Source organism: Halichoerus grypus, chromosome 11, assembly GCF_964656455.1.
Source record: "Halichoerus grypus chromosome 11, mHalGry1.hap1.1, whole genome shotgun sequence".
NCBI classification, from domain to species: Eukaryota; Metazoa; Chordata; class Mammalia; order Carnivora; family Phocidae; genus Halichoerus; species Halichoerus grypus.
The window spans coordinates 26481485-26498162 of NC_135722.1; the positions used below are offsets into that span (position 1 = coordinate 26481485).

A 16678-nucleotide genomic window follows, 5' to 3' on the forward strand; every position below is an offset into this window, starting at 1 on the left:
CGTATACATATATATGTAATATAAACCTATATACATTTACGTGTAAATGACAGATGGTCATAAATTTCTCATACAGACCTAGAATTAATAAGATCCCTGTTCTTCATAATTTTTTTTTAAAAATATTTTATTTATTTATTTGACAGAGAAACAGCGAGAGAGGGAACACAAATAAGGGGAGTGGGAGAGGGAGAAGCAGGCTTCCCGCAGAGCAGGGAGCCCGATGTGGGGCTCGATCCCAGGACCCTGGGATCATGACCTGAGCCGAAGGCAGACGCTTAACAACTGAGCCACCCAGGCGCCCCCCTGTTCTTCATAATTTGAGATAGCATAATTCTATAGGTATGAGATGGGCCTGGAAAAGTGTGCTTGCTCCTTCTAAACCTAGCTCTCACCAAGATGTTAGATTTAGGGCAAGTTATACTTTTATGCCTTAGTCTGATTGCTACAAAGTGAGGAAAGTAGAGTTTGCCTCTGACCTTTTTTTTTTTTAAGATTTTATTTATTTATTTGAGAGCGAGAACAGAGCCAAAGAGAGAGAGCATGAGTTGGGGCGGGGTGGGGGTGGGGCTGAGGGAGAGGAAGTAGCAGGCTCCTCACTGAGCAGGAAGCCTGAAGCGGGGCTCGATCCAGGACCCTGGGATCATGACCTGAGCCGAAGGCGGACGCTTAACCGACTGAGCCACCCAGGTACCCCCTGCCTCTGACCTCTTAAAGAGAATTAAAATAAGGGCAGAGTGTAAAGTTACATGAGAAAATAGTCCTTATGTAAAGTCAAGGTATGATTAATGGTATTTTTTTTTTTTTAAAGTAATCTCTACACCCAAAGTGGGGCTTGAACTCACGACCTCAAGATTAAGAGTTGTATGCTCCATCGACTGAGCCAGCCAGGTGCCCCATAGTGGTAAAATTTTTATAGGTAATGTAGGTGGCTTTAAAAAGACTTTTCCTGGGGCGCCTGGCTGGCTCAGTCAGTGGAACATGTGACTCAGGGTTTTGAGTTCAAGCTCCACGCTTAAAAATCTTTAAAAAAAAATAAAAAGACCACTTTCCTAATTATATCTAAATGTTGCTAGATGATTTCTTTGTGATAAGCAACTGAAGAGACCCCAAAATCTAGAAGGATAAAATGTTTGGCAGTCTGTAATGATTAAGGTCTTGCTTATATCTGCCTTAAGATAATGTTGTCTTAAGGGGCACCTGGGTGGCTCAGTCGTTAAGCGTCCGCCTTCGGCTCAGGTCATGATCCCAGGGTCCTGGGATTGAGCCCCACATTGGGCTCTCTGTCAAATAAATAAAATCTTTAAAAAAAAAAAAAAAAGATAATCTTGTCTTAAAAGAGACATAAACACTCACACACACATTGTAATGATTTATACTTTCTAAACATTTAATTGGAAGGAATTAGCAAATATATGTGGGTTTTAGTCTCACTTCTGTAAAAATTATAAAACAAAATACAATTTTACAAATGGTCTTAAATAATAGGAAAATGCAATGCCTAGCAAAACAACAAGAACAGAATTTTTTCTTTTATTTCTCAGGAGTATGTTATTTCTTGAGTTCCTACAAAGAGAAAACAAATTCACATCTACATCCACACCCACTCACGTAAATGTATGCAAACACACTCCTCCAGAGGTTTATAGCTTATATTCTACTACATTCTTAAGGAAGACTGGTCATATATACAATTAAAAGAAGAGACAAAGTATAGGTTAAAATGATTCCTTATGGTGTTTTGGGTCCAGACATTAAGAGATACAAAGGGTTGCTGGTAACTTTAGTTGGTATTATTTTAATAGCAGGAAAGTAAATTAATTTTTCTAGGTTCTCGAACTATTATTTATAAACTTCAACATATTTTCAAGATAAAAAATTACATGTAGTTATATATAGATAATTTAGCAATGAAAATGGATGTGTCTACTCATCAGTAGCATGGGCAACTTTATCAAGTTCTAGTCACTCTAGATTTGAAGCCTATATATTTGAAAGTATAACAACCCTTGCAAATCCTTGCCATTGCAACTCTGTACCCTCTGAAGAACTCACTCCCTAGCAAGTGACTTTTAAATTACTTACTCCACTCCCATAACAAAACATGACTGATAGCAATTGTTAACAACTAAAACCTACAAAATACGGTGAATGCGATGCAATAATTTAAAATGTAAAACGAAGTGATTATATTAAGGCCACCAGTTTATACTGAAGTGTCCAATTTTGTGACGGATTTCCAACCACAAAGAAATCCTAATAAAGAGTGGGTCTAATATTCTGACTTCGGATAATCTAATGATCAGAAACTCTTTTTTTTTTTTAATATTCAACACAAGAAATCTACAAACTTTATCTGTACGAAAGACAGTTCACCGGTTCTAGCTATGACATCCATAACACAGATTTTCTGAACCATTAAAATAAACAAAAAAGTGCTCTCTTCTTTACTGCAAAGCTATGGAGTCCAAGTTTCTTATCAAACTGGTAATGTTGAGTTTCTTACCAGGCCGATAATGATCAAGTTCAGGTCCAAGATGCCAACAGAACTGCTGTGGTGTCATTTACACATGCTTATTCTTTCTTTGCTCCTTGCGGTTTGTCATAAAGGGGCTGAAGTAACATGTCTCTTTGGTTCGGGGAAAAGGAACCATTCAAATAACAGGAATCTCCTATACCACCATGGCGGGCTTAGTGAGATGGGAGCGACATAGACTTTTTAAATACTCGAAGCCCTTTTGCTGGCCCAGGATATGGTGGTGGCGGGGAAACACTGTGCTTTCTGGTCAGTGCCACTGCCTGTTCGTAAGAAGGTAATCCTGTGTCCTCCACCGCCGGGGGTGCCGGGGTCAAGGCAGCCTCCTCAGGTCTTCTGAAAATGATGGAGGGAGTGTGCCTGCCCCTTCTTACGTAGGTGGCTGAAGAACTACAGAGAGACAGCATTTAGGTCTAGAAAGGCAGCATTTTTAGGTAAAAATGGCAATATTAGAAAACCCAACTGACGATTTTGATAAAAGTTGAACCCAATTTATTTATTTATGTTATTTATTTTTTAAGATTTTATTTGTTTGAGAGAGAGAGAGAGAGTGAGACAGAGAGCCCCAGCAGGGCAGAGGGAGAGGGAGAAGCAGAATCCAGCGGAGCAGGGAGCCCGAAGGAGTGCTCGATCCCAGGATCCTGGGAACGTGACCTGAGCTGAAGTCAGATGCTTAACTGACTGAGCCACCCAGGCGCCCCTGAACCCAATTTATTAATATAACCACAGTTTTATTTTACCCATATACCCTGAAAGAGTCTTGGTATAGGGGAAAGATCGAGAGCTTTGGAGTCAGTCATGGATCTGAAACTGGATCCTCTCATTTCATAGCTATGTGGCCAAAGCAAGTTATCTGTTCCCTTTGAAGTAAAATGGGGACAATAATAGCTACCTCAACAGAGTTGTTTTGTGTGGATTCAGAAAAAATGTTATATGTGAAGCATCTAAGTAGTGTCTGCAACACTATAATAAGGACTCAAAACATGCTAATTCCCTTTTTCTCCCACTCCTAAATGAGAACTTTCTCAAAATATGATGTGAAACCAAACCCTTTCTTGTTGAAAGGCAGCATTACTCCAAGCCAAGGATCCTGATGTCACAGAGATAATCACGACAGGTGATGCCTGTCTCTCTCCTCTGCAGTCCTGTTGCCTGGTCCATCCCTCCTAAATAGCACTTCTGTCATATCCCTCTTCTCTGCAAATGTCTAACCTGCAGCCTACTTTCCACTGAGTCAAGTTCAACTCCCATGCCTCCTTTCTAAAGCCTCCCTTATTCTGGCTTCACCTTATTTTTCACAGCTCTCTGCTCTTGCAAGGTACCCCCTTTACACTCCTCTGTATGTGCAATAAATTCTCTGTCCTGCTTCTGTGCTTTCACTGCTGTTGTTTGCTTTCTCAGGTTATTGTCTTTTCCCCACTCTGTTGACCTAAGGCCAATAATTAAAAAAATATATGGCCTTGTTCAAGCCCCACCATTTCCACAAAACTCTGTCAGCTACACCAGCCAGTGAAAATTGAAATGCAATAGGGGTCTGGTGTTTTGAGCCTGTGTTTTCCCTTCTCACTATTGAATTATGAATTATAATTTAAACATTAGTAAATCGATCTGTTTAGACTGTAAAGTTGGCTGTCTATGAAGCACGCATAAATTAAGTTCCTAGAACTATGGCTAATTAAGGATAATTAAAATTCATAGGTAATCCCCAACTTCTCATCAATATTTCAATATTCTTCCCGACAAGAGACAGTTAAGTAGACTCAAAATACTGTAAACTTTCCAAACTAAGGCAGTCAATTTGTACTTAGAACAATTCTTCCTTGGAGGTAATCATGAGATATGAAACTGGAGGAAAGGAGAGAGGATGATTGCAGAGAGAGAAGTGAAGAAGATCTGTGTAAATCTAGGAACTGGATAGTCAGCTCTTCAATAGTTGGGGGTGACTAAGAGCATCCATCACAAGTTTACTTAGAGGGCTCAACACAATTCCTCCCCCGTCAGAAATCTGGAACAGATTCCTGGTAGGCTAGTCACTTGCCACATTCATTAACTTATGATGAAAAGTTTTATTTGTTTGCGTATAGGGAATAGGAGAGACAGATGTTTTAGTGGAACAAATAAGCTCTTCCATGTAGACTTCCAAATATAAGATATAGAAACAATATCATAATTACATCAAAGTTATTAAATAATCTACATAGTGATTTCTTACACACATCTTGATTGATATCAGAAAGTATACACGAATAACAACTCAAATAAACTAACAACATCATAGTATGCCTATTTTCCTCCATAAAATATAGGAACTAAGAAATGAAAAGATCGTGTTTCCCATTTTTTGACATGTTTTGACAGAGGAATGAGGCAAACTTTTCTGACAATGACCTTATTTTTTACTCTTTTCTTTCTCAAATATTTCCTCACCCTTCCTCCACTTCCAGACTTGCAAAATACAGAAAGAGAACAAATAACTCTGCTAGAAGAATTTCTTGGGATAATAGATGAAAAGTACTTTAGTAAGTTTTTAAAAGTCAGTCCCCAAATAAAAGGATGTCTTATAAACCTAGTGTTCAATGTCCTCTCAAATCAAAGGGTGGCTCTGAGGATCAAAGTGAAACAATACATGTAAAAATATCTGTGAGCTGTATAGCATTATCTGTACTAACATTAAGTATAATCTTGCTTTTATTTATTTACTTTTTAAAAAGATTTTTATTTATTTATTTGACAGAGAGAGAGACAGTGAGAGAGGGAACACAAGCAGGGGGAGTGGGAGAGGGAGAAGCAGGCTTCCCGCCGAGCAGGGAGCCTGATGTGGGGCTCGATCCCAGGACCCTGGAATCATGACCTGAGCCGAAGGCAGACTCTTAACGACTGAGCCACCCAGGAGCCCCCTAATCTTGCTTTTAAAATAAGAGCTATTCAGGGGCGCCTGGGTGGCTCAGTTGGTTAAGTGTCCCACTCTTGGTTTTGGCTCAGGTCATGATCTCAGGGTCGTGAGATCAACCCCTGCGTTGGGCTCTGCACTCAGTGTGGAGTCTACTTAAGATTCTCTTTCTCTTTCTGCCCCCCCCCCCATAAATAACGAAAATCTTAAAACAAAATAAAATAAGAGATATTCAGGGTTTTTAAATTTTACAATAACATACACAGAAAACATACGTAATAATGGCATTACTTTGCCATTTGAATTGTGCATTTGAATTCTGCTTCTAACCTACAGCAGGGAAGAAGCTAGAAGGTTTCACAGAAAAAAGGCCTAAGGTAAGAAGATGGAGTGGTGCAGAAAAGTAGAAAAATGAAGCAAAGCACAGAGAAGAGAGAAGAAAATACCATGCATGAGGACACTGAATAATGGCTGTGCTATCCCAGGCCCTGAGCACAGTTATTAAGCATGAGGGTATACAGGAACTTTTTTGGAGAAAAATTATGAATGGGGAGGAAAAGAGAGATAAAGGCAAGAAGAGTCCCTAAAGACAAATTTTGCCTAGATCTTCATTAGTCTGAGAGTTTCCAGGACTTCCTCCTCGACTTGTAGAGAAAGCCACACTGAATAAAATTTTATTCAAAAGTCCCAGAAAATGGAAAGGCCTTGCTTATCTCCTACCTGTTAAATAAGGGAAGTTAATAAAAGTCTCTCAGCTTAAAAGATGGTGGCTTAAGAACAATTAGGCAAGTTCTTCCTCATTTCTCTCATTTCTCAGATTTTTATAGGATTTACAGAGGTCTCTGACAAGCTCCTTTGTCCATGCCCACAGGTCATGTTAATGCCTCAGGGAGCTGTTCAGGAATTCCAGCTTGGGGATAGAATTACAATTTATGTTGTCCCTGTCCTCTGCCCTCTTTCTGGCATGTGTTCTTTCTGCACCTTTGCTATGAGTACCCTTTAAGGCTCTATTCTTTTCCATCTGTCCTTTCATTACACTCTGAGAACTTGCCTACTCTCGCGGCTTCAGTTTTTGTTTTTTTTTTAAGTAATCTTTACACCCAACGTGGGGTTCGAACTCACAACCCTGAGATCAAGAGTCGCATGCTCTACTGACTGAGCCAGCCAGGCACCCCATGGTTTTAGTTTTATCTTCCAATAGATGAATCTAATTCCACGTCTGTTGCCCTAAACTCTTACCATAAAGAAAAAATTTTATAGTGGTAAAATATATATCACATAAAATTGCCATTTTAACCATTTTCAAGTGTGTGACTCAGTGGTATAAATTAAATTCACAATGTTGTGCCACCATCACCACTGTTTCCATAACCCTTTCGTCACCTGGTCACAATCATGAGCTTTTCCCAGAATTTGAAAGTGTGACTAGGGATATGTAAGCCTCAATTTCGAATAGCCTGTTTAGCACCTGGTATTTTTTTTGAATAAGGTTATTTTTACACTTACTCACCTACACTTACTGAGAAGATAATAGAGATAATAGAGAATAACTTTTTATTTTAATGAGGATGTTGAGGTTCTATTGTCCAAACAATTATGGCTTTTATGAATTTTTATCAAGCTTTATTAATGGGTTATTATCTTCAAGTGGCAACCATTTTATTTCATTGATTTTTATCTAATTTAAAGTATCAATAAACATGGTTGAATTTAAAAGCTAATTACACTGTTTCTATTTGGGTTGCCACATCGCTAGATCTGTTAATGATGTGACTTAGAGGAAGTGATGGGACTTCTTAACTTCTGGAAACAATGTGGGGACACTGGTATCTACTTCCTGCTTAAGAAGGAAATATTAAAAAATCAAGTTGACACTTGTGAATCCTCTTGTATTCTTTTGAAGGATCTTAGAAATAGCATCATTTCGTTGTTTATGTAAGTGTTAAATTATGCAACCAAACAACGGTCACAGACCAGAGGAGACTGGAGAGACAATGACAACTAAATGCAATGCGATATCTTAACTGGGTCCTGGAGCAGAAGGAGGACATGAATGACAAAATTGGTGAAATCTGAATAAGGTCTGGAGTTTAGTTAATAGTAACGTACCAGTGTTGGCTGGTTTGTTTTACAAATGTACTATGGGAATGTGAGATGTTCACAATGAGGGAAACTGCTTGAAGGATGGGAACTCTCTGTGTGATCTTTGCAACTTTCCTGTATATCTAAAATTATTCCAGAGTGAAATGTTTATTTAAAAAATAGACAGCCATTTTTATCCATTTTAAAATAATAATATAGAATGTATAATAGTGAATTCAATATTTTTACTTGGTACTTACCTGGGATATTGTTGCCTGTTACACTTGGTGATACAAAGATAGTAACCAAGTAATCCAAAAATAACCAAAAATACTCCAGCAGCAATTAATCCAGTCAGAAGGCCCATGACATCAACTTTCTCTCTGTTAACATCTTAAGAGAAATGAATAAAATAATGTAGATATAACAACTGAAAAGCACTGCCTATGATTTCAATAAATTTAACACTGGATCTACGCATACTATTAAGAATCTAATAATATTGACTTCTTTAAAAAGTCTTTGTGCTAGTGACAAAAATTTATAAATGACACTTCCTAAAAGCCCTAGTTATGATTTCATTTCATTTATTTTATTTTTTTAAGATTTTATTTAGGGGCGCCTGGGTGGCTCAGTTGGTTAGGCATCTGCCTTCCACTCAGGTCATGATCCCAGGGTCCTGGGATTGAGCCCCACATCAGGCTCCCTGCTCAGAGGGAGTCTGCTTCTCTCTCTCCCTCTGCCTGCCACTCCCCCTGCTTGTGCTCTCTCTCACTCTCTGTCAAATAAATAAAAAAAAATTTTTTTTTTAAAGAAAGAGAGCAAGAGAGAGCATAAGTGGGCGGGGGAGGGGAGGGAGAAACAGACTCTCCTGCTGAGCAGGAAGCCCCATGTGGGGCTCGATCCCAGAGTCCTGGGATCATGACCTGAGCTGAAGGCAGATGCTTAATGGACAGAGCCCCCAGGGACCCCCAAGTTTCATTTACTTTAAATAGGTCATATTAAATGGATAGTATTCAAGACTAAACATATTCTGGGATGCCTGGGTTGGTTTAGTCAGAATGGCATGCAACGCGATCGCAGGGTCATGAGTTCGAGCCCCATGATGGGGGTAGAGATACTAAAAAAATAAATAACCTTAAAAAAAAAGACTAAACATAATATATTCTTTGTTCAACTAGGCACATTTTGGTATTAAATACACAGATAACTGTACTAAGCAACACTAGCCTAGCAATGTAATAAAGTCTCCTCGTAGCTGGGGCTCTATCTGATGGGAATGAAGGAAGATCTGACAAAAAAAAGACCTGATAAAAAGCAGCTAGAGATGATAATACAGATAAAGTAAAGATCTCTCCTCTATAGAACTTATTTAATTCTAACCCTCTTAATTTATCTAGTAGCAGAAGTATTCCATTTACTTGTAATGGTAAAAAAGAAAAAATAATTAAAATAGCTTACTACTTGGAACTAATGGAGTCCTACTTTTATTCTGTGCAAGTCTTGACTTAGCTGAGTAGTTTAAAACACCTTTAAGCCTATTATCTCATTTCCCTAGTATCTCACCAAACTTGATTTTCAGTGTGTAAAGATGAATGTGGCTTCCTCTGTCTTAGATAGCCTAGTGTATAATTGAGAAATCATCCCTGGATTTACAAGGCATGTATGTTGAGCAACAACCAAACTCAAACAATGAAACTAAGATGTATTTAGAATAGAGAGAGGGTGAGAAGAACATTAAATTTCATCCATTCTTGCCTTACCTGATTTTGTGGTTGGTCCTTTTTTGGAATAGTCCTGCCAGAACGCCATCTAAGAGAAAGGTAAAATTTCCAAGTTTATTTCATTGTTTTGTTATCATTGCATGTGATCCCAATGACCCGGACTGGGGTGGTAAATTCTTGGCATGTGCCACAGAGGATACTAGTTTATTCAAGCTGGAGGGCGTGACTCACTCTAATTTAAGCACTGCCACCCACCACTGTTTCTCCTGACTCTGGAATTGGTAAGGGGATGACTGCCAGTGCCAGGTCTCTACTACTGTCCCCTGCCACTCTCCCTTCACCTGCTCAGAGTCCCCGCTCAGACATACAGTGAAACCATCATATTAGTCGGTGACAGCACCAAAGGCGGAGGCTAAAGCAGTGGACCCATTACCAAGTTTGAAAAGGAGTCTGAATTTTTCTACGCTCGGTGCGCCCTCGGTTTGCTAGGAGATTGTACTGAAAGGGATTGATCTGGGTAAAGACATCCCTGAGATTCTTTAAGTTCAATGTTACTTGAGAGAATGAGGCAGACTTTAAGGAACCATGATAAAATCATAAAATGCGTTTGCAAAAAAACAATAAAATTTCAACGGGCACAGCTACAAAGTATAGACTTTGTTTTCCTTCTCCAGCAGATGTGGCAGATATTAGCAGGGAATGAGAAGCTGGGCGCAATTTTGGGAGAAAAAAGAACTAAGTTCCATTAATGCCTGTATTTAAAGGATACCTAGAGTTCCTTGGTCTTATTGACCAAAGAGTAAAGTGGAACTCTTGAGGAAGGGGAAAAGGAGCTGTGCTTATTTAATTTACAAAAGTAAAGAATTTGAGTCACTCAGTATTCTTTAAGAATATGCCAGATTATAACAGGGACCGTGTTGTCTGTTTGTTTTGTACTGTTCCAAGATTAATGGACAGGATTTAATTACATTTCAAAGGAGAACTTCTAAAAGTTTCTCCCTTAAATTACACTGATATACCAAACAATAAACTCTTGAATGCAGAGACTATATATTTTATATCCTCAGTCTCTGGCAGAGGACTTGGCACATAATAGATTGTTAATAAATACAGTAATCAGAAAAGATAAGGTCACTGGTAGGAAAAATTGCTCTGAGTCTAGAATGATTGAAGCCTGAGTCAGAGAACTAACTCAATTAGTATCCTAAAATGTAATTCATTCCACTTCATGATTGTTTTTAAATATAATAAACATCACACACACAAAATCACAACACAATCGATAATTTGCCAATTACTCTAAGTCCATTTAATTAAGTATAAAGCCAAGTCTAAATAGGTTTGTTAGCATTTTAAGGAAGTAGAAAGGGATAACGGGTATAAAATCTCGATTCTATTTAAAGCATAAAATCTCTGATGACTTAATGTGCCATTTTCTTAAGTATGATTTAATAAATTTCCAGCCAATTAACATTGTCAACCAAATTACCGTTTTATCTTCATCCACAAAGATTTCTCTGGCTTCTTCATAATTACAAATTTCTTCTCTGCACTCTCTTTCTAGGTCACCGGGCGTGAAGAGCTCCAAATCAAATCTATTATATAGCAGGTGTCTATGTATGAAAAGGTTTGCTTCTTCTTTTGCTGTGAAGACTAATAAAGAAATAGAAAGATTTCAAAGGTTGATAAAAATAGGGCAGAACATTCCTGTTTTAATTGTGGAAGAACTGAATAATTCTCTTGATGTAAAATTATGCCAAACTTTTTTTGTATGGTTTTAAATTCTTTTTTTTTTTTTTTTTTTAAGATTTTACTTATTTATTTGAGAGAGAGAGAAAGAGAGAGACAGAGCACAAGTGGGGGGAGGGGCACAGGGAGAAGCAGTCTCCTGGCTGAGCAGGGAGCAGGCTTCGGGGCTCAATCCCAGAACCCTTGAAGGCAGCTGAAGGCACCCACTTATCTGACTGAGCCACCCAGGCATCCCTGTATGATTTTAAATTCTGACAAAAAGAAATGTCATCAGTAAAAATAACGTCTGTTAAATATGACATACAAATATTAGCATAAGCCCAGAAAATACTTGAGTTGGTTATGTCCAAAGTTATTAGCATAAATGAAAATTATTTATTTATTTATTTAAAAGATTTTTATTTATTTATTTATTTGACAGAGAGCGAGAGAGGGAACATAAGCAGGGGGAGTGGGAGAGGGAGAAGCAGGCCTCCGGCGGAGCAGGGAGCCCGACGCGGGGCTCGATCCCAGGACCCTGGGATCATGACCTGAGCCGAAGGCAGATGCTTAACGACTGAGCCACCCAGGCGCCCCAATGAAAATTATTTAAATATCACTTTTCCCTCTAGACAGTATTTCCAAGAAGTGACAGGTCAGACTCTTCTACTTCTAAAGGGTTGGCTCTCTATTATCTTGACTGAGAAAAATTAGTCTGGTGTAAAGGATAGAGTATTGGTCTAAGAGAAGACAGAGATTCTTGGTTGTGATTTGGCTTGGCTGTTGATGGTTTATCTGGGATAAATCACTTATATCTCTGTGTTGCCATTTCCTGATTTGTAAAATTGATAAATGAACTAAAGAATTACTAAGATCTCTTTATGTTTTAAAATTATTGATTTATGTTAAAAATTTTAGAGCAAGTTCATACTAAAAACTTATAAAATTTTAAACTTCTAAGTTAATAAAAATTATAAGGTAATTATAAGGTTAATTAACAGACATTCAGCCCCTCCTAAACAAGTAGCTGCCTCTCTCTCCCCATCCCCTAAAGATGTGTCTACAATGCTTCATAAGACTCCCTCTACCTTTTCTGGGAAGGTAAATGGTAAACACAATAGAGTTAAGCACAGGGTAACACAAAACCAAAATATCCCACCATGGCAGTATTTTCAAAACCCACAAACTTTAAACTCATTCTGGTATCACACAAAGAATGCTTAAGAAATCTTGCTCCAGATCACATTACCAAGACTGGAATTCAGAAACTCTCTGAAAACTACATCAAATGCTTAAAAGAATTTGGTGTTTCGCACTGTTAACCATTACTATAAAGGAAGAATATATTAGAGTGGGTAATTGAAAGACAGTTCAGGACTGATGAGAGAGCATGGCCTGAAAGACTAATTCTGATTTGTGAATGACCTCAGCTTGGCCATTTATCCTTAGCCCCACGAGAACAGTCACACCTTGTCCAAGATATTTTTTTCCACTAGTCAATCACTTTTCCAAACAGGTCTGAATCTTACAGAGCTGTTTTGTTCAGTATGGTAGCCACTAGGCACATATTGCTATTGAGCACTTGAACTGTGGCTAGTCTGAAATGAGACGTGCTAGAAATGTAAAATATACACTGGATTTGAAGATTTAATTAAAAAGTAAAATATCTTAATGTTTCATATTGCTTGTATTTGGAAATGATATTTTGGATATAATGGGTTAGATTAAATATATAAATATATATATATATATATATATATATATATATATATAATTTTACCAATTCTTTTTACCTTTTTTTAAGGATTTATTTATTTATTTTAGAGAGAGAGAGAACGCATGCGCACAGCGGGGAGGGGAGAGGGCATTTTGTCACCAAAAGGAGACAAAATGAACAATTTTCCAAGTTACCTTCACCTCTCATTGGGATTCTCATCATGGCCCTCTGAGGGGTTGCCTTGCTCCCCTACAGTCTGTTTTTAACATTGTGCTGTTAAAAACACTTCCAGTGCACCTGGTTCTCTCCTGCCTTTGTACTGGCTGTTTCCCCTGAATAGAACTTTCTTCTTTCACCTCCTTTAGGATTTTGCTCAATGTTACCTTGAAACCTCATCCCCACCCACCCACCTCTGGCGCTCCCTGTCCCTACTACACTTGGTTTCTCTCCATAGCGTGCACCACTATCTGGTGTGTTCTGCATGTGTTAACCACTTACTTGTGACCACTCTGTTCCCCTCACTAGAAGAAAAATTCCACTAAAGTACACACACACGTGGTGCCTGACACATATGAGGTGCTCAAAAAATGATTTACTAAATGAGTAAATGAACTCAATTTTTCTACATTGGAAATAAATTCTTGGACCTAAATTCTACCAGTTAAAGCAATTCATAGGTATAGTCTGGTATTACTCATTTTGTTGTAGGTTTAAAATACTAAACCAGTGATGAAGTAACTCACGGCCTGCCTAACTTAGCTATATTTACTACATGGAATCGAATTTCAGAAGAAGAATTAGAAATCTGCTTCTGTATTGCTACTTCTCAGATACGGCCAGATCTTTACATTTTATTGGCTAAGAAAGTAGTGCCAAATTTCTCATTGTTGGTCTTCCCTTCAAGTAGGTTATGTGAGTTATAAAAATACTCTGTGCCCTCCAGATGGGACTCAATAGAACTACTTTCAACTTGAAAGGAAAATAAGAATGAGAGAATCATAAACATTTTTATTGTTCCTGAAATGATACTTATGCCAGTAAAAGTCTTCACCCATGAATTAAATGTGCCCTCCAGGAGCTACTGTGTATCACTTCCCTGAGTGTGAAAGTTCTGATTCAGTCAGGGGTTGACTTTAGGCCTTTGGTGCTTTATTAAATTTTTCCCTGCCTCCCTTTTGATCTTAGGAGAAATATTGTCCTTTGTTACTGGGATCCTAAGTAACTCTGAATTTGTTATCCAAAGAAGCAAACCTCCTTGTCCTGGGAGCATCCTGAACTTCCAGTGAGAAATCTTATTTTCCCTCTCGCCCCTGATGGAGGATACACTGTCTTTAGTCCTTTTGTATGTGCCTCCTCAAGTTCTCTTCCCATTTCTATTTCTCCCATTTTAGGCCATCCTAAGAGGCTTTCTGTGCATCCTGCTATTTCAAACCCACCAACTGACCCTCCATTCTCTTCAGGGCAGGGATTATAGACTTTCACTGCTATATCCCCAGTACTTAGATGAGGGCCTGGCATATAGTATGTGTTAATAAAGTGATTACTAACTGAGCAAATCAGCTTTTAAAATAGATAGGATTCCTCATTTACATTTCCCATAGATATTTCCAGCCATCTGCACTCAAGTATGGTCTCTGAATTCCTTCCATAATTTGTGATGTCCTTGGGAATGTCTTTTATGTCTGCATTATGTGAATCAATGAATATACTCACCAGCATACTGGGGATCAGCATCTGGTCCCACTGAGTATGGACCTTCAATTTTATATATGAGTGGACCTACATATGTGGTGGAATTTGGGAGGTAACAAGAAGGCTCTCCTTCCAAAATCTCTCCCTATTCTCATTAGCTAGCTTATCCAGTTGCCTAGAATTCTACCATCAGGGTTTGGTTCCTTTGGGTTAAGATTTCCCATCTTAAAACACACACATGCACAAACACACACACACCCTCCTGGAAGGTTTAATACACCAAGCTGTATTAATCATTAATAAGTTATCCAGGAGTATTAGTGTAACAGATCCTTCCTAAATGAAAATGAGCTGAGAGTAGATCTGATGAAAAGGATTAAGGGACAGGAATGTGTGGGGATAGGGAAGCACAATGACCAGGCAGGGAGAAGGATGCTGAAGCCAAAGCCATTTTTTTTTTTCTTTTCTGGTTCTGATTTCTAGGTTAGACTTTTAAAATGCAGACAGGAACTAGTCTGTTTATGACCTGGAACCCACAAGGTATGAAATTCTAGGTTACCAAACCTAATCTTTCACAAGCATCTGACTTTATCCAGATAACCAGACAATTTGATGTCAAAAAGGACCTCAGGGATCGTTCCACTCCCCACCCCCATCATTTTACAGAGGAAGAAATTCAAGCAGAAAGGGGTTAAGTAACTTGCCCTGGGGTCTCATAACAAGTCCAGACTAGATCCTGGATTCACTGTCCATCTTTCCAGAAAAAACAAGTAATTATGCTCATTATAATTACCACATAGCCTCATCTAGAAAAACGGTGCTCACTGCTTTTCAGAAGTTGAAATAGGTGTTCCATTCAGTGAACCACAAACCAGGTCTTAAATATATATTTATCAAAAATAACTCACAGAAATAAATTTGTATAAATTGTACCTAACATAACCACATTGCCAAGCAGACCACAAATTAAACTCGAGGATATTGTAAGGCTTCTTTGATTGATGGGGGCATGTCATTTCAAAGACTACACTTTCTCCTTTGAGATTTGTAATACCTGGCTCGGCTTTTCAGGGGGCTTTCTCGAGACGGGAGCCATGCTTACCTTCTTCTCGAGCATGCCTGGACTCCTTCGGACTCCTTGTGCAATGAGGAAACGCGAAGGTAACTATGGGCAGTTGGCTGAGTAGAACCAGCAGTGTAATCATAGTCTGGTAACTGTCAAACAAACTAAGACAAACAAAGTAACAAAAAGAAAAAGTCAAAAAAGCCCCTGGCTCAGCACTTTGAGTTCCTGGGGGTACTGAGTCACCGACCTGCCGCTCTCTTAACAACAGCCCGACTGCGCCCGGCTCGCGGGTTTCGGTCGCCCGTCCCGACCCGCGCCCGGAAAGCCCGAGAGTGCCTAGGGACAAATGCCGCGCCCCGGGACTCTGCCGACCTGTCGCCGCGGGCGGCCCTCTGCCTTCCGTTCCAGTCGGGCCGGGTCCGCCGAGGTGGTCCCCTCCGAGGAACCCATTCCCCGCCCGAGCCAAGCCTCCGGGCCCCGCACCTGCGGCTCCGGGCGCATGTTCCAGCAGCTCCCGGGCCGGAGCCCCGTCGTTGGGTAGTCCCTGCGGCCGCCAGACCCTCCGTCTCGGCGCCCCCCAAATCTCGGCGACAATCCCGGGAGGCCGGGGAGGCTCCCGCGTTGGGGCGGAGGAAGCGCCTGGGGTCCGTGGAGAGGCGCCTGGTCCACGCGAGGACGCGCGCGGTAAGTTCTTTACGGTGATCCCGGGAGGCCGCGGCCCAGAGCTGGGTGAGAGGGCGGAGGCGGCTACCTGGGGAGCACCTGGCCGCGCTCCTCCCCCCGGGGGCCGGCCTACCTGCGGCGGGCGGGCAGTGGGCAGGTGGTTCCAGAGCCGCCGCAGCTTCCGCCCGGAGCCTCGGGCGAGTCCGGCCGCCTGCAGCCCGTTCTGGCCCCGCCTTGGCGGCAGGTTTTGGACTCATTTCTGCACCCGGCGCTGCTTGAGGATTCAGGGGGCATTTTCAGTTCTCAGTGGTAAGCGGAGCGCCCCGGGCGCATCCCGCGGGCTTTTCGCTTTGGGTTTCATTGGGCTACGGGGTCTGTCTTGCGGTTACCTTAGGTCAGCGGTTCTCAAAGGGTGGTTCGGAAATGAGAACAAAATATTCATCAGAGAAAATGCACTTTATTAGTAAGAAGAAACGGGAAGTGACTTTAGAATTAATCGATTACATTAGTTCTCAAATTGTGGCCCGCCAGGTCTTGGGACGTCTCCAAGATCCTGGGAAGGGGTCTCCTAGGTCAAAAC

At 40.2% G+C, this 16678-nt stretch overlaps 1 protein-coding gene and 1 long non-coding RNA gene across 3 annotated transcripts in view; one reads left to right on the forward strand and one right to left on the reverse strand.

The window, feature by feature from the left end:
* The window catches only part of LOC144379426 (uncharacterized), a 34471-nt gene extending 22633 nt beyond the window's left edge, over positions 1-11838 (forward strand). The window contains exons 3-4 of one of the 2 annotated variants that reach the window (XR_013442379.1): positions 9304-9331; positions 10797-11838. This is a non-coding gene — a long non-coding RNA (uncharacterized LOC144379426). The remainder of the gene's footprint in view (positions 1-9303; positions 9332-10796) is intronic. The other variant, XR_013442380.1, reaches the window with a different exon arrangement.
* On the reverse strand, positions 1370-16162 carry PRRG4 (proline rich and Gla domain 4). Its single transcript, XM_078058241.1, has 6 exons — positions 15919-16162; positions 15472-15596; positions 10722-10885; positions 9272-9320; positions 7769-7901; positions 1370-2926 (listed from the first exon to the last, which is right to left on the reverse strand). Exons 2-6 carry the CDS (start codon positions 15572-15574, stop codon positions 2692-2694), a joined length of 684 nt encoding a protein of 227 aa, XP_077914367.1. The 5' UTR covers positions 15575-15596; positions 15919-16162; the 3' UTR covers positions 1370-2691.
* Positions 16163-16678: the final 516 nt, after the last annotated feature.

Coding starts and splice junctions, on each gene's coding strand:
- PRRG4 (XM_078058241.1), bottom strand. CDS start 15,574: ATGATTACACTGCTGGTTCTACTCAGCCAACTGCCCATAGTTACCTTC. Junction 9,321..10,721: donor TTGTGGATGAAGATAAAACG/GTAATTTGGTTG, acceptor CCTTTCTCTTAG/ATGGCGTTCTGGCAGGACTA. Junction 2,927..7,768: donor AACAGGCAACAATATCCCAG/GTAAGTACCAAG, acceptor GTCTCTCTGTAG/TTCTTCAGCCACCTACGTAA.